Source organism: Myxine glutinosa, chromosome 8, assembly GCF_964187855.1.
Source record: "Myxine glutinosa chromosome 8, kmMyxGlut1.1, whole genome shotgun sequence".
Taxonomy (NCBI): Eukaryota; Metazoa; Chordata; class Myxini; order Myxiniformes; family Myxinidae; genus Myxine; species Myxine glutinosa.
Window position 1 is genome coordinate 101,968,090 of NC_136268.1, and position 24,170 is coordinate 101,992,259.

The 24,170-nt window shown below is 44.5% G+C and overlaps 1 protein-coding gene across 4 annotated transcripts in view; it reads right to left on the bottom strand.

The window, feature by feature from the left end:
- Positions 1–24,170, bottom strand: part of PLA2G4A (phospholipase A2 group IVA) — a 43,706-nt gene that overhangs the window by 13,262 nt on the left and 6,274 nt on the right. For 3 of the 4 annotated variants that reach the window (XM_068124986.2, XM_068124988.2, XM_068124989.2), the window contains 9 exons: positions 11,357–11,421; positions 11,179–11,260; positions 9,073–9,221; positions 8,152–8,271; positions 8,023–8,060; positions 7,547–7,682; positions 5,786–5,922; positions 5,378–5,600; positions 4,346–4,460 (listed from right to left, as the gene is read on the bottom strand). In XM_068124986.2, coding sequence (XP_067981087.2) covers positions 4,346–4,460; positions 5,378–5,600; positions 5,786–5,922; positions 7,547–7,682; positions 8,023–8,060; positions 8,152–8,271; positions 9,073–9,221; positions 11,179–11,260; positions 11,357–11,398 — 1,042 coding nt within the window. In that variant the 5' untranslated portion in view covers positions 11,399–11,421. Of the gene's footprint in view, positions 1–4,345; positions 4,461–5,377; positions 5,601–5,785; positions 5,923–7,546; positions 7,683–8,022; positions 8,061–8,151; positions 8,279–9,072; positions 9,222–11,178; positions 11,261–11,356; positions 11,422–24,170 lie in introns of all 4 variants that reach the window. The other variant, XM_068124990.2, reaches the window with a different exon arrangement.

The following is a 24,170-nucleotide window of genomic DNA, read 5'->3' on the forward strand; positions in this document are numbered from 1 at the left end:
TCACCAAAATCTATTCATTTCGTTCTTGTTACATACACTACCTCTCTGCCAAATTTCGTCCAATTCCGTCCACAACTTTTTGAGATATCTTGTTATATATCGGTCTTAGCCCTATCACTCAATGCTGAAGAATCACTTAAAAATTATACTAATCGGATGTGGATCTTCACCAAAATCTATTCATTTCGTTCTTGTTACATACACTGTAACAAAAATGCCAAATTTCGTCCAATTCCGTCCACAACTTTTTGAGATATCTTGTTATATATCGGTCTTAGCCCTATCACTCAATGCTGAAGAATCACTTAAAAATTATACTAATCGGATGTGGATCTTCACCAAAATCTATTCATTTCGTTCTTGTTACATACACTGTAACAAAAATGCCAAATTTCGTCCAATTCCGTCCACAACTTTTTGAGATATCTTGTTATATATTGGTCTTAGCCCTATCACTCAATGGTGAAGAATCACTTAAAAATTATACTAATCGGATGTGGATCTTCACCAAAATCTATTCATTTCGTTCTTGTTACATACACTGTAACAAAAATGCCAAATTTCGTCCAATTCCGTCCACAACTTTTTGAGATATCTTGTTATATATCGGTCTTAGCCCTATCACTCAATGCTGAAGAATCACTTAAAAATTATACTAATCGGATGTGGATCTTCACCAAAATCTATTCATTTCGTTCTTGTTACATACACTACATGTTCCATCTACATTTCAATGTCTGACAACATGGACCAACTTCTATCCACTCATCCCAACTCTCTCTTCCTCATATGTGGTGACTTCAACTGTCATCATGCCACCTGGTTGGGTGTGGGTTCCTCTCTCACTAGTCATGGCACCTCAGCAAAGGACTTCTGTGACTCACTGGGATTGACACAATCTGTCAATTTCCCGACCCGGATCTCAGCCAATGGAGTATCTTCTCTTCTAGACTTGGTTATGACAAACTTCCCTGCTAATGTCTGCTGCTCTTCTTCTGCTCCAATCGGTTCTTCTGATCATGTGCTTGTCAAAGTGGACATCTCTCTGGCCATTCTCAGAGAGCCTCCTCAGCGTCGACGAGTCTGGCATTTCACTCAGGCCGACTGGGACGGTCTTCAAGCAGCCATCAATCGTCTGGATTGGTCTCCCATCTCCACTGCCTCTGACATCAATTCTTCCTGGGAATTCTTCCAAAGCAAACTGATCTCTCTCATGCACAGATTTATCCCATCTCGCCTTCAATTGTCTTACCCTTCCTCCCGTCCATGGTACACTGAATCTTGTGGTGAGGCAGTTGCCCTGAAACAACTTGCCTTTGCCTCTTGGAAGGCTAATCCAACTGAAGGAAATCTCAGTTCCTTCCACCAAGCTCGGAACAAGTGTGTGTCTACCCTCAGGAGTGCCAGGAAGCACTATCTCTCCTCACTCAAGAACGAACTCTCAAACCTGTCTCCTTCCTCCAAATCCTGGTGGCGTCTGGTCAAATCCGTTTCTGGTGTTTGTTCCCCCTCCATCCCCTCCCTTACCTCAAATGGCCACACAGTTGACATCGCACGTGACAAAGCCGAATGCCTCAACTCTGTGTTCGCCTCGAAATCCTTAGTCCCAAACCCATCTCTCTCTGTTCCCACCTTTCCCAGTCGAACCCAACTGCTCCTGGACTCTGTGTCCTTCTCTCCTGACAAGGTGGAGGAGTTTTTGTCAAACCTTGACTCTGATTCTGCAACTGGACCAGACGGCATCAGCCCACGGGTCTTAAAATCCTGCTCTGCCGCTCTATCTCACCCTCTCTCTGTTCTTTTCACCCTATCTTTTGCTCAAGGTCATCTGCCAGCATCCTGGAAATCAGCTAACATTACCGCTTTACACAAAAAAGGTGCAAAAACAGATCCTTGCAACTACAGACCAATCAGCCTGCTCCCAATTATCAGCAAAGTCATGGAATCCATCATTGCTTCGGATATGAAATCTTTCCTCTTCTCCAATGGCTTGATCTCTGATCATCAATTTGGTTTCAGACCAGGTCACTCTACTCTGGACATGCTGCTTCTGCTGTCTCAACAATGGATGGAGGTCCTCAATGCCAAACAGGAAATCAGAGCTGTCTCCCTTGACATATCAAGGGCCTTTGATACAGTCTGGCACCCAGCTCTGCTCACCAAACTCTCCTCCTATGGTATCCATGGAAATCTCCATGCATGGCTTGCGGACTTCCTCTCTGGTCGTAGTCAACGTGTGGCCCTGAATGGATTTCTCTCATCTCCCCTTCCTGTTCAGGCTGGAGTTCCCCAAGGAAGTGTGCTGGGCCCTGTGCTTTTTCTGGTCTTTATCAATGATCTCTCTGACTCTCTGGAAAATCCTCTCTATCTCTTTGCTGATGACTCCACTCTCTGCCGCTCCATTCCTCTTCCCTCAGATCGGCAGTCTGCAGCCTCCTCACTCTCTGAAGACCTGGACAAAATCACAGACTGGTCAAACAAGTGGAACATGTCTTTCAATCCTGCCAAATCTCACTCTCTTACTATGTCTCTCCGAAAAGATCGACTGGACAACCCTCCCATCTACTTTCTCAACAATCCTCTCCAAGAAGTTCTGTCACTCAAGCTTTTGGGTCTCACTATCTGCCATGATCTTTCTTGGGAAAACCACATTTCCAAGCTGGCCTCCAAAGCCAGTCGCCGACTGGGCATCCTCCGTCGTGCGAAGTCCTTCCTCGGCACACCTGAGCTCCTCACCACTTACAAGGCTTTCATCCGCAGCTCAATGGAATACTGTTCTCCCCTATGGGCTGGTGCTCCTGCCTCACACCTGGCTCGGCTTCACGCTGTTGAATCCAAAGCTTTCAAAATCATTGGAATCTCCCGCGATGAAGCTATCTCTGAGGGCCTTTCACTCACTCACCGCAGGCAGGTAGGTGGTCTTTCTGTCTTCTACCGACTCCTCTCCGGCCTTGCTCCCCCAGCTCTCTCTGTGCTCTGTCCCCCAAATATTCCTACAGGTCGCACAAGATCTGCCAGCAACCCTCTGATGGTTAAACTGCCGAAATCTCGGCTCTCTGCTCACCTTCACTCTTTCATTCCTCTTTTCTCCCGCCTGTGGAACAAACTCCCACACTCCCTTCAATCCCTCTCCTCCCTCCAGGTCTTTAAAACAGCTGTTCACCACCATCTCTTATCTTCCCCCATCCATAACCTTGATCTTTTCTACCCCCACTAATTCACCCCAGATCCACCTTGTTTGAAATTCCAACTTATTTCCTGGAAATCCTGGCAGTGTCCATATGTTTATACCTCTCCCACCCCCCCCCTTCACATGCCTCCCCCCCTTCACATGCCTCCCCCCCTTCACATGCCTCCCCCCCAAAGCCCTCTCCCTCCCACAGATCTCTCGATGTCTCCATGTCTCTCGGTCCCTGCTCTCAAATGTTGTGTTTGTGTCCTTCCCCCTCTCTCCCCATCTTGTCTACCGCTCCCGATGTTATTTGTTTTATGTGTCTGTTTGTCTTTCTGTGTGATTAATGTTCGCTCTTTCACGAGCCTCGATCTTGTATACAAAAAAAAAAAAAAAAAACTGTAACAAAAATGCCAAATTTCGTCCAATTCCGTCCACAACTTTTTGAGATATCTTGTTATATATCGGTCTTAGCCCTATCACTCAATGCTGAAGAATCACTTAAAAATTATACTAATCGGATGTGGATCTTCACCAAAATCTATTCATTTCGTTCTTGTTGCATACACTACCTCTCTGCCAAATTTCGTCCAATTCCGTCCACAACTTTTTGAGATATCTTGTTATATATCGGTCTTAGCCCTATCACTCAATGCTGAAGAATCACTTTAAAATTATACTAATCGGATGTGGATCTTCACCAAAATCTATTCATTTCGTTCTTGTTGCATACACTACCTCTCTGCCAAATTTCGTCCAATTCCGTCCACAACTTTTTGAGATATCTTGTTCACAGACAAACAGACAGGGGTGAAAACATAAATTCCATCCACCTTCAGTGGCGCAGGTAAAAACAGGACGTGCCGCTTCCTTGCTTGACAATCAGCATTTAAAAATAATAGAGCAAAGATAATAAACAACCATAGGTTGGCAGTCATAGCACAGGCTTCATGGCCCTCATAATAGCCTCCTCCTGCATTGAACTCATTTTATTATTAAAACACCATCAGGCCAAAACACCTGGATTTGAGTTCCACAGACGTCATAATGTAACCAATTAATCATGTCTGATTGCTTCCATTTCGCAGTTACGTCATGTGCATCACACATGCAAGTATGGAAGCGGCCGTAAAACGATGATGATGATGCATGGACAAATTAGAATAAACAAACCTGCATATATGATCTCAGAGACATCTGGTTTGACATGCAGACAAGTGAAAAGAGGAAGAGGAACTTGTCCACCAGCCACCTTCGAGCACATGTCGGACAGCTTTTTGTCCATGCGCTGAATGACACACATCATGGGAGTGTACATGGAGAAGGACACAGACAAAGACAAAGGATCACATACTTGCGAACAGTTTTCCAAATAAAAATAAAAAGGAGATATTGTAATGACAGCATCAGAGAGGAAAACAAAAGTGATAGTTGTGAAAAAGAGTCAGCACCAATGTGGAGGGCATTGCGAGGATGAGAAGAGGATGGGGAAGAACATGGTGATGAGGAAGAGGATGGGAAAAGGTTGGGGAAGATGACGTGTGGAGGAAACAAAGAGGTACGCGTCATAAACGCAAGGTCCTTCTTCAGTTTAGTGTCACAAGGGTTAATGAGAATTACAATCAACTAGGGTATGCCCGTACTATATATCCCGTGCCCGTACCCGTGCCCGTGCCCGTGCCCGGACGTGCCCGTGCATAAGCATAAAATTATATCCCCCCCCTCTATTTACATGAAATGGTTTGGTCCAGCGAACGGCTTGCGAGTACGGTGACAATCCCCCCCCTCTATTTACATGAAATGGTTTGGTCCAAAGCGAACGGCTTGCGGAGTTTGGTAAAGAAATCGCCATAGCTCGGTAACTACTTCTCCGATTAATATGAAACCTTGAAAAGGCACATCCTCGGGTCCCCAGCAATATACCTGGCAAGTTTCAAGTATATCGGACCCGTGGTTGTCGAGAAACAGCGGTCACAGACAAACGTACAGACGTACAGACGTACAGAGATTACTGGAATTATAGATAGATAACAACACAAATATGCTTGAAATTCATCACATAAATGGGGTTAACAGAATAAAAGGAAGAATCAGAGCTTTGAGCAGAAGTAAATTGCAGAGGAACAATCAAAATAAGAAGACGAGTTAAAATGAAGAGGAGGAATCAGAATAAGAAAAGCACCAGTAGACCAATGGGAATGGCACCTTTCCTATGAGAGTTTCCCCGATAAGTAAGCCAAAGATGTCGGTGAAGGTGACCGGCTGCCCCGACGAGCGTTTGCTCCACAATGCCTGCACATAGCGCGTCAAATTGCTCGGTCGCAGCAGGTAGAAGCGGCTGTGGCTGGCAGACACTTTCACTTCCTCGTTGATTTCTGCAACCCCTTTTTTGGGCCAGTCAGGGTGTGAGTATAATGTCGATAGGTACCTGGGCCACAAATGAAAACCGAAACATTTTGACTGTAGGTAATATTGATAAATGTGTGACATAATGAACCATTGCGGTGACATGTGCTTCATGTATGAGAGTGTGAGGTTCGAGGGGGATGAATATATAGTGGGAGAGATAGAGATAGCAGGAAATCGAGGGAGGGAGAGAGAGAAATTGCTTACCAAGATGACCCTGACAGACCAGCCACATATGTCGTACAATCCAAAACACCGGACTCTGCCAGAGCCTTGAAAACCCCGGCCAAGCCAATCATGGCTCGAAAACCTCCACCTGAGCCAAGCACAGCCACGATAGGTACCTGAAATGCATTATACAGCTTTGATCACGCAACATGCAGTAAGGATGTTCATTTCATTGCAAAGGTGGCTAAGTTGAGTTGAATGCATCCATGCTCATGCGTGTAAATAAACGTCGTGGATGGGAAACATATTTCATTAATGAAGAATATGAAGGTTTGCTTGCACAGCACATATGGCTCGGCCCTAGAGGAATCTACTATATAAGAGAGCTGTTGGTCTGTCTATGTGTGTGTGTGTGTGTGTGTGTGTGTGTCTGTCTGTCTGTGTGTCGCCATTTTTCTCAGAGATGGCTGAATGGATCTTCGTCAAACTTTCAGAGGTTCATCGGTGAGTGCTGTAGAATGTTTAAGGCAAAAAAACAAACAAAAAACCTTTTTTTTAAAGTTCGTTGTTTTGGAGTTAAAAAAGAAAATCGCTCAATAGTGCCTAAACCTTTTTAAATTAATGACAGTTATATACAAGTACACATTCGCATAAATAAATACAAAACAATCACCAGACATTTAATACAAATAAATCAAACAATTCCGGAAGTGTACGAGATTGGTAGTACGGCTTCTTCTTCTTCCTGATCCGCATCACACTTAACTCAGAAACGTGATGAACAGCACATTCACCGGCATATATTCAACGAAAAGGTGATGAACCCCCTTCCACTCCCCCCACTCCATTCTTCACCCCTCCCTCTCCTGCCTCCTCTCCCCTTCGCCCCCCAACGCCGGGTGCTCCTGCTAGTATCCTATAAAATTATAATAAAATAGTAAATTAATTACTTCAAAAGAAGTCTTTTTTCATTCCTAAAACCCTACAATGTGAAGATTGAGGTTGAGGCTCCAAATCATGACTCATTCTCTTTTGATTAAATGAATGATGATGTCCACTCCTGCATCTTCAGATGCATATGGCTGACAAAGCAATTTCTTGGCTATTGGGCACAATCCTGGTCAAGGCGTCACTCCTACATGGGGCACTCGACGGGCTTGTTCATCCCGGTAAGCAGGTACTCATTGCACTGACCTTTTGCTGAAGGATGACAGGCTGAGTCAACCCCACCTGGTGTTAATTCAGCGACCAACCAGGCTTTGAGCTCAGGATCCTAGAATCCCAAGCCAGCACTCTAACCATTAAGCGAACACCAGGCGTTCTTTTGATTAAAGAAAAGGAGAAAATTTCATCATGTAATTGTATCGTATAATGTAGCCGGGGCATTGTGGTAAAGGAATGACATCATGTGACTGCTTGGTGTTATGGGAAAACAATGGAATCTTGTGACCACATGTAGCTGAATCAGATTCTATGGGCTACCAACTGAAATCCAGAAAAACATTTTTCTTTTTCCAAGAGTGTCAAGTAGGTACCAAGGAAATCAGATTTATATGAAAGCTGAGACATCTTGTGGACCACTCTGGCTATCTTTTGTGTTTAATAACTAATTGGGGCAGCTGTCGAGATGTACAGGCCTGGCCATCTCCTGGGTGCTGGAAGCTTCAAGTGTGATGCACAGTTTGGAATAAATAAAAACGACACTCAGTTGGGAATTTGAGGCAATTATCATACTGATTCTTATTTTAGACGGTCTCCATGTGTGTGTGCGTTTGGGTGTGCACGTGTGTGCATGCTGACTTCTTTGTCATTGCGTGGAGCGTTGCTAGGCCCAAGGAGGCGAGTCATGGCTGGCATGGCCCGATTTTTCCTATCTTTGCGAAAGGTCTTCTCCTCGGGGCATAGGTGGATGCTGAAGCGGAGGTCTGAGAGGGAGCTGGGGATGGAGCGATAAAAAGAGTGACGGATAAGTGAGAGATTGAGTTCAGGATGAAGAAGCATAATGAACACAAGAAAGTGGGCCGCAGCAAGAGGTGAATAATAAGGAAAGTGAGATTCTTGGTGTCAGACATTCAGGAAATGAGGTGAAGAGCAGACGAGGCAGGAGGTAAAACAGTAATGAGGGCAGGGATGTTGCTCTCAATAGCCTTACCATACTTACTTCAATAACTAATGAAGTAAAATGTCATTAATTAAGGATTAAGAGACTTTTTACCATACTCTAAACCCAGCTGTCTATCTATGTTTTCTGAGGCCAAGTTGATCAAATCACTTACCAGATCTCCAGGAAAAGCTCCAAGAACACCTTCGTTACCTGAGCAAACACACACACGCACACAAACACATTAGAAATGGATAGGTAAAGATTGTGGAACAACTGCACACAAGCTGTAACATCTGGTTACCTTGTTAAAGGTGATCGTAAGGCTTTGGACTTCTCCCAATGGAAAGCTGTCATTACAGATATGTACAACCTGTTCACCCAACTTCTCATCCACGGTGTAGTTGGCATCCATCAGGATCACCTACCCGCTCACAGGTGTGCACACATTCACATGGACATCCGTTGAACCAATTCGTTCAGCAATACCATCATCAACTCTGGTCTGTAGTGGATTCCCCGAGCCTTACATTACTTTGAACAATCACATCAACCCAGATCTTCAATCAATCATTTCTCTTTCCAGAATTAACAAAATATTCCTTTTTACAGAAACAGCTGATGAGCTTTTATTGATTAAAGTATTTGCAATTTTTAAAACCAATTTTAAGATGAAAAACAAGAGAAAAGAAGTATATCCTCCAATCACACAGGGCTTTGTTTGTTTAGGGGTATGCAGCACCTGGCTGTTGGTTGCATCACATCTGGAGGTACAGGCCACTGATACTGATGTAGGTTCCCCTGAAGATCATGAAGAGCAGAATTTGGAATATAACTGGGGTAGAGGCAAACATTAACCTATCCTTTACTAAAGGTACTGTAGGATTTTTAACGTCCACCAGGAAATGTGACACCCAGGATAACCTCCTCTCTACCTCTGAGCTATCTTTTCAGCCGACAGGGCGACATGATCCGACGGTACTGCAACAGTTTAATGTTCTTGACTGATAAGAGATCGTTCTTCGCTATGGTGGTGGCAGACACGTGGCTTGTGGATGCAATAAAGGCCGCAGTAAACTTATCCTTTAAGGACATGCGGTTCATGCGGAATAGGAGAGTTGTGTACGTATAATCAGCTTAGAGGGCTCTGCTCTCCACCAACATCACATCGAGCCAATCACACAGAAAGTGGAAAGGTAACAAAACACACACAGATGGTAGGCACCTGTAGAACATTGGAACACCCCATATCCACCAAGAAAGAGAAAGTCTCGTTCCACTGGGGGTTGACATCATTATCGAGGTGTCGCGTTCGGAACTCGGTCTCAGCTGCTGTGGGCAAGCGCAGCACTACATAGGGATCAGGTGTGTCCACTGTTAGGATGTAGGAGTGAACAACAGGGGAATTTGGGCAGTGTTAAAAAGGGCAGGTGAAGCATGGTTTAAGAAAAGAGGAAGAGGGAAATGGAAAGGTGAATAGGAAGGGTAAGGCAGAGATAAAACAGAAAACAAAAAAGGTAGATGGTGAGAGAAGGAAAGGAATGTTTAGTGCAGTCATAAAGTATTCACACCCCATTGACTTTTTTCACATGTTGTTGTGTTACAGCCTGAATTTCAAGTGGATTAAATTGACATTTTTTTGTCACTAATCTACACATAATATCCCATAATGCCAAAGTGGAATATATTTTTTAGAATTTTTTTACAAAATAATGAAAAATGAAATACAGAAATATCTAATTTACATAAGTATTCAACCCCTATGACCTATGTTATGGCACTCCAAATTGAGCTCAGGTGCATCCATTTTCTTTTGATCATCCTTGAGATGTCTTTACAACTTGATTAGAGTCCACCTGTAGCCAATTCAATTGATTGGACATGATTTAGAAAGAAGCACACCTTTCTATATAAGGTCCCACAGTTGATAGTGCATGTCGGAGCAGAAACTCTAGCATGAATTCCAAGAAACTGTCCATAGAACTCAGAAATAGAATTGTGAGGAGGCATATATTTGAGGAAGGGTGTAAAACAATTTCTACAGTGTTGAAGGTTCCCAAGAGCACAGTAGCTCCATCATTAGGAAATGAAAATAATATGAAACTCCCAAGACTCTTTTTAGAGCAGGCCATCTGACCAAACTGAGCACCGGGCAAGAAGGACATTGGTCAGGGAGGTGACCACGAACCCAATGACCACTCTAAAAGAACTACAGAGTTCCTTGGCTGAGATGGGAGAACCTGCCGGAAGGACAACAGTCTCTGCAACTTCACAATTCTTGGCTTTATGGGATAGAGGCCAGACGGAAGCCACTCCCTGAGAAAATGGCACATGGCAGCATGCCTGGAGTTTGCAAAATGGCACGTGAAAAACTCTGAGAGCATGAGGCAAAAGCTTCTGTGGTCTGACGAGATGAAAATTCAACTCTTTTGCCAAAAAGCCAAGCATTACGTCTGGCAGAAACGGAGAATAGTTCATCACCAATCTAACACCATCCCTACTGTGAAGAATGGTGGAGGCAGCATCATGCCATGGTGATGCTTTTCAGTGGCAGGGACTGGGAGACTTGTAAGGATAGTAGGAACAAGGAATGGAGCCAAATACAGGCAAATCCTTGAGGAGAACCTGCTTCAGAGTGTAATAGACCTTAGACTGCAGTGAAGATTTACGTTCCAAACGGACAATGACCCGCCAAGCATACAGCCAAAGCAACACTGGAATGTTTTCAGTACAATAATATGAAAGTCCTTGAGTGGCCCAGCCAAAGGCTAGACTTTTATCCTATTGAGGATCTCTGGAAACACTTGAAGATTGCTATTCACTGATGCTCTCCTTCCAACTTAACAGAACTTGAGCAAATCTGCAATCTGCAATGGAAGAAACTCCCCAAACCCAGATGTGCAATGCTGATACAGATATACCCCAGAACACTAGAATCTGTAATCGCTGCCAAAGGCGCTTCTTTGAACTATTGACTCAGGGGGTTGAATATTTATGTAAATGAGATATTTCTGTATTTCATTTTTAATTATTTTGTAAATTTTTCTTTAAAAAAAAAAAAAAAAAATTAAATTATGGGGTATTGTGTATTGATCAGTGACAAAAAATATCAATTTAATCCATTTTAAATTCAGGCTGTAACACAACAAAATGTGAAAAAGTCAAGGGGTGTGAATACTTTATGATGACACTGTAGAAGGGGAATGAGCATAGCTAATAAACGATTGGGTGTAACTAAGAGTAAAGAGGAAAAAGAAAACTAGGCCTTTAGAATGAAGAAGAGTAAGGATAAGTTTATGCCTTTTTAGAAGTCGAGAATGAGGGGGCTTACTGAGATCTCCGATCTTGCCTTTTGTGACACCCTCGGCCCGCACCACCTTTACTGTGAGTTTGTGACAAATCTGCGGTGGAACCTACAAACAGGGCCATGACAGCTGATTCTACCTTGCCAAATATTGCATGCAATCATGATGTGGTTGTGCGTGTCACACTTCAATGCTGGCACGTACCATAATGAATTGGCTTGAACCAGTTTGAATGGAATTGAACATCACTGTGTCCTTGAGAGGCAGCTCTGTTGGAAACAAAAAGCAGATGTGAACATATTGCTCAATGTTATCGAGGTGCAGTACAGCGATATACCATGTTGCCTGCACACTGTGCCCATCCTGTCATAGCTTTCAGCAGATAATGTATGAGGAACGTACTTCACATATTGAGTGCTCTGTATCAATGGAAATGTCATACACTGACCCATTTGTATACTACAAAAATAAGTGTGTGCATCTGTCTGTCTGTCTAACATTCTGTCCCAGCCATTGGTTGGACAGGTCACCTGACTCCACCTACAATTTCAACCTGAACAATCATATGGCCACCATGTTGCTGCTTAATCCTATGCGAAGCCAAAAATACATCTTTAGAGCTGTCCAATTCACAATTACCATGCCCTCTCTATAAGTTTTCTCTTCAGTGCAAAACAATCAAAGCGACAGTTCAAAGGATTTTGAGCTGAAAGGCATCACAGGCCTTGTGAAGATAGGCCTCAGCGATTGAGGCAGCGGTCTGCTGTCTATACACTGCCCAAATAACTATGTAGCATTCTCTCAAGCAGGACTTTTACCGCGGGGGTTATGTAGGTCCTTTTTTGTATAGAAAGTCAAAGCTCATGGAAGAGCTAGAACACAGAATGGATCAGGACTCAACATAACAAAATGAACAGTAGAATGAGGGGGGGGGGGAGCCAACAGCAGGGCTGAGGGAGAAAATAGACCGAGATGGACAAACAAGTGATGCAGGTAAAGATGAGGATAGGGGAGAATTGAATGGGTAGACAAGATGGATACAGTAGCAAAATGATTGGGGGATGCTTTATCAGGTGCAGAAAAGATCGTGGTTTTGGATGGGAGATGAGTTGAGATGGTGCTGAACAGCTGTCTTGAAGACCTGAAGGGAGGACTGAGATTGAAGAAAGCGTTTAAGTTGGTTCCACAGATGGCAAAAAGAGGAATAAATGACTGGAAAGATCAGTGGTTCCAGATTTTGACAGTTTCACGAGAAGGCGGTTGATGGTGAACCGCATGCATCCTACGTCCTCTTTGCAGGGGGGACAAAGCACGGAGAGGGCAGAAGGTGCAATACCAGAAAGGAGCCGGTAGAAGACAGAGAGCCAATCGACCTGTCTGTGATGGTGAAGTGATAGGCCCATAGACTCAGCTTGATCACAAGAGATTCCCATCGATCTTGAAGGCGCTGGTTTCCACGGTGACAAAGTTGAGCAAGGTGTGAGGCAGGGGCACCAGCCTAGAGGGGAGAGTAGTACTTCATCAAGCTGCGGATGAATGCCTTGTAGGTGTATAGGAGTTCAGGTGTGCCAAGGAAGGACTTTGCATGATAGAGGATGCCCAATCGATGACTGGCTTTGGAGGTCATCTTTTAAATGTAGCTTACTCAAGAGAGATCATAGATGAGAGTGAGATCCAAGAGTTTGAGTGACTGATCTTCAAGAGAGTTGTTGAGAAAGTAGATGGGAGGATTTGCCGTACAGTCCTTTTGGAGATAGAAAGAGTGAGAGTGTGAGTTTTGTCAGGATTGAAAGATATATTCCAAGTGCTTGACCAGTTTGTGATTTTGTCATGGTTGGAATAGAAGGAAGAGGCTGCTGCTGTCTGTCAGAAGGATAAGGGATGTCACGGCAGAGGTTGGAGTCATCAACAAAGTGATAACGAAGATTTCCCAGGACTCCAGCCTTGACAGAGAGAGGAGAATAAAAGACTCCGTGGAGAGCTATAAGTTGGCTACGAGAGCGGAGGAAGTCAGCAATCCAAGAGTGGAGATTGGCCTTGGATGCCATAGTCAGACAGTTTGGAGAGCAACAGTTTTTTAAAAGCTCGAGATATGTCCAGAGAGACGGCCCTGATCTCATTTCTGATATTGAGTGCCTCCATCCATTGCTGAGAGAGTAGAAGCATGTCCGAGGTCTGGTCTGAATCCAAATTGAGATCTGAGATGAGGTCATTGGAGAAAAGGAATGATTTCATGTTTCTTTTTTTGTTTTTTTTGTTGTTTTTTTTGTATACTGAATCGAGGCTCGTGAAAGAGCTAACATTTACTTCACAAACAAATCAACCAGACAAACAAAACACACAAAAAGAGGGAGCGGAAGACAAGATGGGGAGAGAAGGGGAAGCACACAAACACAACACCTGAGAGCAGGGCGATGCGTGGAAGGGAGAGGGCCTGGGGGGAGGAGGCGTGGGAAGGGGGGGGGGAGGGAGAAGTATAAAACACAAGGACACCAAGGACTTCCAGGACAGAAGTTGGTATTTCAAAAAAGTGGAATTGGGGTGAAATTAGTGGGGGTAGAAAAGATCAAGGTTTTGGATGGGGGAAGATAAGAGATGGTGGTGAAAACAAGACCTGGAGGGTGGAGTGGGAATGAAGAGAGTGAGGGAGTTTGTTCCAGAGGCGGGAGAAAAGAGGAATGAAGGAGTGAAGGTGAGCAGAGAGTCTTGATTTTGGCAGTTTAACCATAAGAGGGTTGCAGGCAGATCTTGTGCGACCTGTAGGAATATTTGCGGGACAGAGACAGAGAGAGCTGGGGGGGGCAAGGCCAGAGAGGAGTCGGTAGAAGACAGAAAGACCACCAACCTGCCTGCGGTGAGTGAGTGAGAGGCCCTTGGAGTTAGCTTCATCGCGGGAGATTCCAATGATTCTGAATGCTTTGGTTTGAACAGCGTGAAGACGAGCTAGGTGTGAGGCAGGAGCACCAGCCCAGAGGGGAGAGCAGTATTCCATTGAGCTGCGGATGAAAGCCTTGTATGTGGTGAGGAGCTCAGGTGTGCCAAGGAAGGACTTCGCACGACGGAGGATGCCCAGTCGGCGACTGGCTTTGGAGGCCAGATTTGAAATGTGGTTTTCCCAGGAAAGATCAAGGCAGATAGTGAGACCCAAAAGCTTGAGTGACAGAACTTCTTGGAGAGGATTATTTAGAAAGTGGATGGGAGGGTTGTCCAGTCGGTCTTTTCGGAGAGACATTGTAAGAGTGTGAGATTTGTCAGGATTGAAAGACATGTTCCACTTGTTTGCCCAGTCTGTGATTTTGTACAGGTCTGCAGAGAGTGAGGAGGCTGCAGACTGCCGATCTGAGGGATGAAGAATGGAGCGACAGAGAGTGGAGTCATCAGCAAAGAGATAGAGAGGATTTTCAAGAGAGTCAGAGAGATCATTGATGAAGACCAGAAAAGGCACAGGGCCCAGAACACTGCCTTGGGGAACTCCAGCCTGAACAGGAAGAGGAGATGAGAGAAACCCATTCAGGGCCACACGTTGACTACGACTAGAGAGGAAGTCCGCCAGCCATGCGTGGAGATTTCCATGGATACCAAAAGAGGAGAGTTTGGTGAGCAGAGCGGGGTGCCAGACCGTATCGAAGGCACGTGATATGTCAACGGAGACTGCTCTAATTTCCTGTTTGGCATTGAGGACCTCCATCCATTGTTGTGAAAGCAGAAGCAGCATGTCCAGAGTAGAGTGTCCAGGTCTGAAACCAAATTGATGATCAGAGATCAAGCCATTGGAGAAGAGGAAAGATTTCATATCTGAAGCAATGATGGACTCCATGACTTTGCTGATAATTGGGAGAAGGCTGATTGGTCTGTAGTTGCTGGGATCTGTTTTTGCACCTTTTTTGTGCAAAGCGGTGATGTTGGCAGATTTCCAAGCAGATGGAAGATGACCTTGAGCAAAAGAGAGGGTGAAGAGAACAGAGAGAGGGAGTGAAAGAGCGGAGGAACAAGATTTTAGGACACGTGGTCTGATGCCATCAGGTCCAGTTGCAGAATCCGAGTCGAGGGTTGACAGAAACTTTTCCACCTTGTCAGGAGGAAAGGACACAGAGTCCAGGAGCAGCTGGGTATGACTGGGTACGGTGGGTACAGAGAGGGATGGGTTTGGGACACAAGATTTAGAGGCAAACACAGAGTTGAGGAATTCAGCTTTTTCACGTGCGGAGTCAGCCGTGTGGCCATTTGAGGTGAGGGAGGGGATGGAGGGGGAACAAACACCAGAAACAGATTTGACCAGACGCCACCAGGATTTGGAAGAGGGAGACAGATAAGAGAGTTCGTTCCTGAGAACGGAGAGATATTGTTTCCTGGCTCTCCTGAGGGTGGACACACACTTGTTTCGGGCTTTGTGAAAGGAAATGAGATTTCCTTCCGTTGGATTTGCTTTCCAGGAGACGAAAGCAAGTTGTTTCTGGGCAATAGCCTCACCACAAGATTCCGTGTACCATGGACGGGAGGAAGGGTATGACAACTGAAGACGAGATGGGATAAATCTGTGCATGAGAGAGAGCAATTTACTTTGGAAGAATTCCCAGGATGAGTTGATGTCAGAGGCAGTAGAGATGGGAGACCAGTCCAGATGATTGATGGCTGCTTGAAGACCGTGCCAGTTAGCCTGAGTGAAATGCCAGACTCGTCGACGCTGAGGAGGCTCTCTGAGAATGGTCAGAGAGATGTCCACTTTAACAAGACAGATGTCCACTTCTGACATGATCAGAAGAGCCGATTGGAGCAGAAGAAGAGCAGCAGACATTTTCAGGGAAGTTAGTCATAACCAAGTCCAGAAGAGAAGATGCTACGTTGACTGAAATCCGGGTCGGGAAATTGACAGATTGTGTCAGTCCCAGTGAGTCACAGAAGTCCTTTGCTGAAGAGCCATGGCTGGTGAGAGAGGTACCCACACCCAGCCAACTGGCATGGTGACAGTTGAAATCACCACATATGAGGAAGAGAGAGTTGGGATGGGTAGATAGAAGTTGGTCCATATTCTCAGACAGCGAGATGTAGATGGAGTCATCACTGTTTGGTGGACGGTACAACACACATATGAACAAAAGGTGGGAGCGAAGGGGAAGCCGTAGCCAAAGGTATTCCTGGGGGTGAGGTGGAGAGAGGGCAGTGCAGGGCGAGTGAGGAAGAGAGTTTTTTTTATAAAGATAGCAACCCCACCTCCAGGACGAGGCTCAGGTCTATCATACCGGAGGAGGGAGTAACCTGGGAGAGATACCAAGGAATCAGAGACATCATGAAGGAGGAAAGTTTCTGTTAAGCAGATCACGTCTGGTTTGTCAGAAGCAACCTGTATGGAGAGATCAGACAAGTTTGAGTGAAAGCCCCGGATGTTTGAGGTCCATACTGTTAAGGAAGAGGAAGGGGGAGCATCGGATACAGAACAGGGGGGGGGGGGGGAGCGGTAGGGTAAGATGTGGAAGAGGAGGAAGAAGTAGGGAGAGCTTTTGAAGGTGTGTCAGAGATTACAGAATAGCTTGGAGAAAGGGAAGAATGGGGCGGACAAAAGGTTTGATGGTGATTGGGTGAGGCGCAGTGAGGTGTTATTTGACGAGGGGGAAGAGTGAGGCAGAAGGTTGAGGGAGATGAAGGTGAAAGTTGGAAGGGGGAAGAAGCGGGGAGGACGCTTTGAGGAGGAGGGGTGAGACGGGAGTCTAGGAGGGGAGGAGCGAGGGAGAGTCCCAGAGGGGAGGGGTGTGGGGGCAGATTTGAAAGGAATGGGTGATTGTGAAGATTTGGAGGGGAGGGGCAAGGGGTAAGATTTGAAAGAGATGGGTGATGGGGATGATTTGGAGGGGAGGGGCAAGGGGGTAGATTTAGAGGGGAGGGGTGATGGGGAAGTTTTGGAGGGGAGGGGTGATGGGGAAGTTTTGGAGGGAAGGGGTGATGGGGAAGATTTGGAGGGGAGGGGCAAGCAGGAAGATTTGAAAGGGATGGGTGATGGGGAAGATTTGGAGGGGAGGGGCAAGGGGGAAAATTTGAAAGAGATAGGTGATGGGGAAGATTTGGAGGGGAGGGGCAAAGGGGTAGATTTGGAGGGGAGGGATGATGGGGAAGTTTTGGAGGGAAGGGGTAATGGGGAAGATTTGGAGGGAAGGGGTGAGATTGGATTTTGAAAAGTGTACGATTAATGGGAAACGAACATTTATTGCAAAATGAGTTTCTTGAGACATTCGAGTCAAAAATACGTTTGAGGACGCTGAAGGATGGGTGGAGTGCTGGAGAGTTTAGGGAATGAATGAAAGATGCACTATAAGAGATGGAATTTTTTTTTGGAATGAATAGATTTGGTGAGCAAGTCGAAAGCATCTTTTTATAGAAGAAGAAGAAAAAGGTGTTATAGAATATGACAGAATACAGTTCTTCAGGGGACAGATTAGACATTTTTTAGCAACGTGATCACGTAATCACAAACAACGTGGTCGAAGAACGGACGAACAAATAAGAACAACGAATAAACGAATAAGAACAGAGAAGGAAATATTATTTTGGTTTTTTTTTTGAGGAGATTTTATAACAAGGAAGTATGGGGTGAAAAGACCGGGAAAACCAGAGACCAGAAAGTAATTGCAGCGCGATCGAAGAACCGCTGAGACAAGAACAAAGCCTCAAGCCAAGGTCGGACACGGTAGCCTGCTACACAAGGCCTCAGAATACGCGATACGAAAGACCGACGATTCTGTACACAGGTATGAAAAACCAACACCAATAATACTATTAAAGACACCCCAATAGGTACATACACCGAGAGAAAGATACAGTTTCGACAAAACCACAATTGTGAAAAGTTACTTAACTTCGAAAGCGTGCTGCATGGACAGCTTTGAAGAGACGAGACCCTCTCGGGTGTGAGTCAACAGAGAGACCTCTCGGGTGTGAGATGTGAGTCAACATTACATGTTGACTGTGATGATGGATTCTGTGACCTCACTGATAATTGGAAGTAAGCTAATTGGTCTGTAGTTAAGTGGATTCGTTTTTGCACCTTTTTATGTAATGCTGTAATGTTGGCTGACGTCCAAGCAGATGGTGGATGACCTAGGCCAAAATATAGGGTGAAAGAAAAGAGAGAAGAAGTGCAAGAGCAGCAGAACGGGTTTTTAGGACTCTTGAGCTGATATTGTACGGTCCAGACTCCAGTTGCCGAATCAGCTTCCAAGTTTGCCAGAAACTTCTCCACCTTCTCAGGTGCAAAAGAAACAGAGTCCAGGAACAGTTGCCTATGACTGGAAAGGATGAATCAACCTCCCTGTGAATGAACAGGATGACAGTTTCAATGTAGCTGGGTCGGGATTCAAACCCAGACTAAACAGTTTAAAAGCAAGTTTTTCCCTCACATGCATATCCTCACTGTACATCATACGTCATGTACTTCACTGTACATCTTACGTCATGGCGTATCTTGTGCGGGACGTGCCGGCCTTAAGGAAACTCTTCCATGAAAGAGAAAATATATAGGTTACAAGTGGCTTATTAGCAATAAAAAAAAATCTATTTTGAAATTTAGTACTTTAGTAGGTTTGAAAGTAGGATTCATTTTGAAGATTTGAAGGTAGTTTGAAGTAGGATTGAAGGGCATATTACCTTTCAAAGTTTGGAGAATCAGAATTCAACACAAAACACACACAAAAAAAAAATGTTCAAGTTGAATTTTTTTTTTTTTTCAGTATATTTAGCTTAACACACATTTTAACATAATTTAGCATTTGAATATATTTGGCTACCATGGCAACGGTGTGCAATGTTTGCAAACATTGCTATTTCTACACCATTTTGAGAAAAAGTTTCCCTCCCAATCTGAATCTGATAGCACTACCTACAATTGGAGCAGTCCAACACCGACCTTTGGGCTATTTATAGCATGTGCACAGGTCACAACAACAATGCATACAGTACACGTGCTATGTGTATGGGGAAATTGTGTACAGCACATCGCCAGATTGTGTACAGCACATCGCAAGATTGTGTACAGCACATCACCAAATTGTGTACAGCACATCGCCAGATTGTGTACAGCACATCGCAAGATTGTGTACAGCACATCACCAAATTGTGTACAGCACATCACCAAATTGTGTACAGTGCATCACAAATTGTGTGCAGTGCATCACCAAATTGTGTACAGTGCATCACAAAATTGTGTGCAATGCATCGCCAAATTGTGTAGAGTGAATCGCCAAATTGTGTACAGTGCATCGCCAAATTGTGTACAATGAATCGCCAAATTGTGTAGAGTGAATCGCTAAATTGTGTCTCAGTGCATTGACAAATTGTGTAGAGTGCATTGACAAATTGTGTGCAGTGCATCGCCGAATTGTATACAATGAATCACAAAATTGTGTACAGTGCATCGCCAAATTGTGCACAATGAATCGCCAAATTTTGTAGAGTGAATCGTTAAATTGTGTCTCAGTGCATCGCCAAATTGTGTACAGTGCATGGCCAAATTATGTGCAGTGCATCACCAAATTGTGTGGAGTGAATCGCCAATTTGTGTACAGTGCATCGACAAATTGTGTACAGCACATCACCAAATTGTGTACAGTGCATCACAAATTGTGTGCAGTGCATCACAAATTGTGTACAGTGCATCACAAGATTGTGTACAGCACATCACCAAATTGTGTACAGTGCATCACAAATTGTGTGCAATGCATCACAAATTGTGTACAGTGCATCGCAAGATTGTGTGCAGTGCATCACCAAATTGTGTACAGCACATCGCAAGATTGTGTACAGCACATCACCAAATTGTGTACAGTGCATCACAAATTGTGTGCAGTGCATCACCAAATTGTGTACAGTGCATCAAAAAATTGTGTGCAATGCATCGCCAAATTGTGTAGAGTGAATCGCCAAATTGTGTACAGTGCATCGCCAAATTGTGTAGAGTGAATCGCCAAATTGTGTAGAGTGAATCGCCAAATTGTGTAGAGTGAATCGCCAAATTGTGTCCAGTGCATTGACAAATTGTGTGCAGTGCATCGCCAAATTGTGTACAATGAATCAGCAAATTGTGTACAGTGCATCGCCAAATTGTGCACAATGAATCGCCAAATCTTGTAGAGTGAATCGCCAAATTGTGTCTCAGTGCATAGACAAATTGTGTACAGTGCATGGCCAAATTATGTGCAGTGCATCACCAAATTGTGTGGAGTGAATCGCCAAGTTGTGTACAGTGCATAGACAAATTGTGTACAGTGCATCACCAAATTGTGTACAGTGCATGGCCAATGTGTGTCGAGTACTTGGCCAAATTGTGCAAAGTGCATCGCCAAACTGTGTAGAGTGCATTGACATATTGTGTAGAGTGCACCAAATTCTGTACAGTGCATGGCCAAAGTGTGTCGAGTGCATGGCCAAATTGTGCAAAATGCTTCGCCAAACTGTGTAGAGTGCATCACCAAACTGTGTAGAGTGCATCGACAAATTGTGGGGAGTGCACCAAATTTTGTAGAGTGCATGGCCAAATTGTGTGGAGTACATGGCCAAATATTGCACAGTGCATCGCCAAATTGTGTAGAGTGCATAGACAAATTGTGTAGAGTGCATAGAAAAATTGTGCACAGTGTATCACCAAATTGTGTACAGTGCATCGACAAATTGTGCACAGTGCATCGCCAATTTGTGTACAGTGCATCGCCAAATTGTGCAGAGTGCACCACCAAATTGTGTCGAGTGCATGGCCAAATTGCACACAGTGCATCGCCAAATTGTGTAGGGTGAATTGCCAAATTGTGTAGAGTGAATTGACAAATTGTGTACAGTGCATCATCAAATTGTGTAGGGTGCATAGCCATTGTGTAAAGTGAATTGACAAATTGTGTAGCGTGAATTGACAAATTGTGTAGAGTGAATTGACAAATTGTGCAGAGTGAATTGACAAATTGTGTAGAGTGAATTGCCAAATTGTGTAGGGTGAATTGCCAAATTGTGTCGAGTGAATTGACAAATTGTGTAGAGTGAATTGCCAAATTGTGTAGGGTGAATTGCCAAATTGTGTACAGTGAATTGACAAATTGTGTAGAGTGAATTGCCAAATTGTATCGAGTGAATTGACAAATTGTGTGGAGTGCATTTCCAAATTGTGTAGAGTGAATTGCCAAATTGTGTCGGGTGAATTGCCAAATTGTGTCGAGTGAATTGACAAATTGTGTGGAGTGAATTGACAAATTGTGTAGAGTGAATTGACAAATTGTGTAGAGTGAATTGAAAAATTGTGTAGAGTGAATTGACAAATTGTGTAGAGTGAATTGACAAATTGTGTAGAGTAAATTGACAAATTGTGTACAGGGAATCACCAAAGTCTGTGGAGTGCATTGCCAAATTGTGTAGAGTGAATTGCCAAATTGTGTAGAGTGAATTGACAAATTGTGTAGAGTGAATTGACAAATTGTGTACAGGGAATCACCAAAGTCTGTGGAGTGCATTGCCAAATTGTGTAGAGTGAATTGCCAAATTGTGTAGAGTGAATTGACAATTTGTGTACAGTGCATCACCAAATTATGTCGAGTGCATGGGCTTATTGTGCACAGTGCATCGACAAGTTGTGCACAGTGCATCGACAAGTTGTGCACAGTGCATTGACAAATTGTGTACAAACAAAATCATGATTAACATATTTCCTTTGGAAGCGCATGTGACTCTGCACTCATAAATCATGAGTGAAACTTTAAACGAGTTTATCTCAGAATTTATACCCTTGTGTAATTTTTCATAAAATTTTAAGCAGAAGAGCAGTTTAGGTCAAATTTGGCACAATTCATCTTTTCAGTGCATCAAATGTCCTGACCAAATAAAGTTTTGAAAGCAAATAAGTAAGTTTTTCTTTCTTGAATGGAATTTTATTTTCCTCCTATAATGATATTTATGTAATAAGTCACTTGAAACTGGAAATTCACTCATTACAATTATCCTCGGATGGCCACGCGTTATAAAGAGGATGAAATGATAGGAAAGTTGGGATTCCAATCAAAGACGTTGAAAGTAAAAGAGTGGGACAAGGAAGTTAAATAACGAACATGTCACGTGATCGTGGTCGTCGCCAATTGAGCTTGCAAAGCACGCATGAAATCTGGATTCTTACGCAATATCTCTCCAACAATTATAACCCCTCAATCCCTTCGGCCTATCATGGGCGATCTCCAATCTCCATATGGCAGAATGCATCACCTCGTCTTTTCGAACATTCACGAGGCAATTAGACAAGAAGTGATTTACGCAGCCGGCAACCCCTTAATTGTCACGTGACACAGAGTAAAAACTTGCTTGGTTCTGAAAGTTACGTCTGGTACTCACAAGGAGTTCGTTGTAGGCCCTATTGGAATTTATAAACAACCAAATGGAGCATGCAAACGTGTTTTTGAGGCTGTCAATTGGCGCCCCATCCATGTTCGCGCTCTGGGCGGTCGCCCCGTCCGCCTCCACCATTACTACGCCTATGGCTTTAGTTGTTATGGGACACGATCTTTGCCTCACTGCTCCATAGTGCTAGGAGGTCAACACATTATATATACTAGTGGGGTCACCCGTGGGAATCCCATGGGCATGGAGGTGTATCGTTGCGATCGGTGCAGCCGTTTTTGCGATACCCGGGACAATAACGTTAGGCGGAAGTCCAAACCTGAAAATGCTGGAGACCAAAGATGAAATTGGGAAAACAACATAGCCTATTTTACTCCAGGGGGATGGACAGACAGACAGATGGACAGACAGACAGACGGACAGACAGACGGACGGACGGACATTTGGTGAATTATAGTAAGATATAGTTTGTGGAGTTGAGATAAAAGTAAGCAGGTGGCTGTTTGAGGACTTCAGGCTGTGGGTGATTGGGACCATGAAGACCTGAGAACACAATGGTTCACGGAGGGTGTGGAGAAAAAAACCCATAAATAACAGGAACACAATGCTAGAAAAGTAAATAAAGTGCTTCTCAAAGACAAGAGCGATAACCATCAGGGATCACCTTTTGGAAAACACCTTTGGGTATGATCGGTATGTGTGCACCTATCAGGCAGGTCATGCTTGATTTGGAGAGGTTGTGTTGGATTACATGACGTTAATGACAGGTGAATTGTCATGAGCATGTCAGGGATAATTATGGAGCTCGCAGTAACTTTGTCTCTCACGTGTACACCTGCAACACAGCACATTCTTTTTGTGCGGTATTGCACGTGTACACGTGAGAGATAAACGAACCTGTTTCCAAGCTTGTATTCTGGACACCTAAACTTGGATAGAAGGCCGAAGCAGGGCTGGGCAGCTCTCAACTACATCAACATGTTGAACGATACGGGCCTGGAGACAGAGGAACTGCACACTGCAATGCTTGATCGAGAGGACTGAAAGCTGAAGATCAATGACGTCATCTAAGTTTGGCGGAAGAGTCGACTTAAGAAGAAGAAGAAGAAGAAGATCATTGTACAGTTAATCACACAATTATTTCACCACTACCGCAGCACATTGAATGGACAACAACATTATTATCGTTATGGAGATTGCACTATAATGGAAGAGGAGGAGATTGTGAATTATAATGAACATTCAACGGGAACAGACCAATGAGCAAAAATCATGATGTTGTGGTGCTGTGCACACACGACTCGATTGCCAGAGAGGTAGGCCACAACGCGTTAATACAACAAGAGTCTTTATTCAGAGCTCGCACTTCAGCACTGGGCAGGCTCGAGCTTAGAGCCCGCATATATCTCCCGAGGCCACGCCTTGCCCCCGGGCGTGGCCGATCGGCCGAAAGGCAGGGCATGCATTTCAGTTCTCCGCCTGGACGCTCGCGCCACCGACTGGTGCGCGGAATTATTGTCCCTTGTGCCTGCCACACACGCCCCCCCCCCCCCCCCCCAGAATTCCCGCGCACCTGAAGGGTGAGCTTGCGGGGAAGCCAGATGACCCGGCCGAAATGCCCCCTGGCGATGCGTGCAGGGCTGGGGGGTAGTGGGACGGCGGG